Consider the following 1,706-nt stretch of genomic DNA (forward strand, 5'->3'; position numbering starts at 1 on the left):
GGACACCAGGCCTTGCTCTACTGTAGCCTTGCCCCCTCACACACCTTTGGGGGTCCCCAAGGGCCCCCAGCACCCCCCCGCACTGCGGTGCTCAGCTTCCCCCACACTCACTGGAGGAAGCCAGAGCCAGCTCTAACTGCCACTTCAGTTCAGGCTTTTGGGTGGTTTGAGGGCAACACTTCGGGGAGACGCTGCGTCAGCCCACAGGGGAGGGACATGGGCCCGGGTGGGAGCAGCCCCCTTGGCCCCGCGGCGAGGCTGATCACGCAAAGCACTGTCACAGCCCGTGAGGCTTTGGCCAATATCGCCCACCTCTCGCAGGCCGGGGAACCCTCTCGGATGAGCACGCCGGGGTCATCTCCGTCCTCGCTCAGCAGGCAGCCAAGCTCACCTCCGACCCGACTGATACACCCGTGGTGTGCCTGGAGTCGGACAGCGGGTGAGTCTCCAGCCCGGGACTGCCACTTTTCCCCTCTGCTTGCCTTTTCCCCCAGCTCTGGGCCCCTCCCTAGAGCAGCTCTCCTCCTCTTGAGCTAAACCGGCAAAGGTGGAGGAGGCCCCAGCTCTGAAGCCAGGGAGGAGGGTGGTCACTGCCATGATGTGAATTCATTAGATTAGTGGGAACTCGAGGAGCAGGAACGGTAAAAGCCTTATGAAACTGTTCTGGCTGGGGGTTCCTGCAGCTCTGGGATCCCCACAGGGAGCAAAGCCCACGCTGCAGCCAGGCAGTGGAGGCAAAGACTTCTCCAACGCTCTTCGTGGGAGCAGGTGGAAGAGGCTCAGCGACCCACAGCTCTAGCGCAGAGCCAGGGGGTTGCAACAGCCCCCAAATGACACCTCTGTCCCATTCACCACCCTCACCAGCCCCCCCTCATCACAGTTGCCTCCTCAGCCGCCTCGGCCCTTTTCTTGTCCTAGGAATATCATGATCCAGAAGCACGACAGCATCACCGTGGCAGTGCACAAACTGGCATCCTGACCCTCGGGAAGCTGCCCAGCGCTCCGCTCCCACCTCCGGCCCAGCTCTTCCTCCCTGGACGACAGCTCTGCTCCTCTGCTCCAGCGCAGAACTGGTAGCACCAAACCCAGGCTGAAGGTTCTCCCTCTTCGCTTAATAGCTCCTGCGCAGCTATCGGGGTCTCCAACTCACCTTTTAGTGCTTCTGCTGCTGAGGACAACCCGGGGGTCACTCACCAAGCTCGTGTGATGGTCAGATACTACGAGGTGTGTGTGTGTATGCGCATGGCCTTATTTGTGGAGAAATCAATAAATGACTGGCAAACACACGCTTTGCTTCTCTTTGCTCGGCTGTGGAAGCTGTGCCCGTTGCTTTGCCAGGTGAGGGAACTTCTCCAGTCCCTTCATCAGCATTTCTCTAGAGAGGAGCAATAGCACACAAAGTCTTGAATTAATGGAGGCTCCTCCAGTAGACAAGGTACAAACACTCTCCGAGGAGTTTCTCCTGGGAAATGTTTAGCCTCCTCTAGTTAAATGTTCCGTGTGACAGTTACTGACTTACTCTGCCTTGGACTGAAGTTCAACCTTGTACGTGCGGGTCCAGCCTGGTCCCTGTGTGAACCGTGAAGGGATGCTGACAGCACCCACCCGAGTCCAGGCCTCTCCCTCTTGAGAGTCGAGCATTTGAAACGGGGCAGGGGTAACACTCTGGCGAAAAAGCTTGAAAAACTGCTCTGCTGAAATGTTTG

The 1,706-nt window shown here is 58.3% G+C and overlaps 1 protein-coding gene across 1 annotated transcript in view; it reads left to right on the top strand.

Moving 5' to 3' along the window:
* Positions 1-979, top strand: part of LAMTOR5 (late endosomal/lysosomal adaptor, MAPK and MTOR activator 5) — a 1,348-nt gene extending 369 nt beyond the window's left edge. Inside the window, exons 2-3 of the mRNA XM_010141300.1 lie at positions 322-439; positions 919-979. Of these exons, the coding sequence (XP_010139602.1) occupies positions 322-439; positions 919-979 (179 nt within the window). The remainder of the gene's footprint in view (positions 1-321; positions 440-918) is intronic.
* The last annotated feature ends 727 nt before the right edge of the window (positions 980-1,706 follow it).

Source organism: Buceros rhinoceros, unplaced genomic scaffold (genome assembly GCF_000710305.1).
Source record: "Buceros rhinoceros silvestris isolate BGI_N320 unplaced genomic scaffold, ASM71030v1 scaffold42828, whole genome shotgun sequence".
NCBI classification, from domain to species: Eukaryota; Metazoa; Chordata; class Aves; order Bucerotiformes; family Bucerotidae; genus Buceros; species Buceros rhinoceros.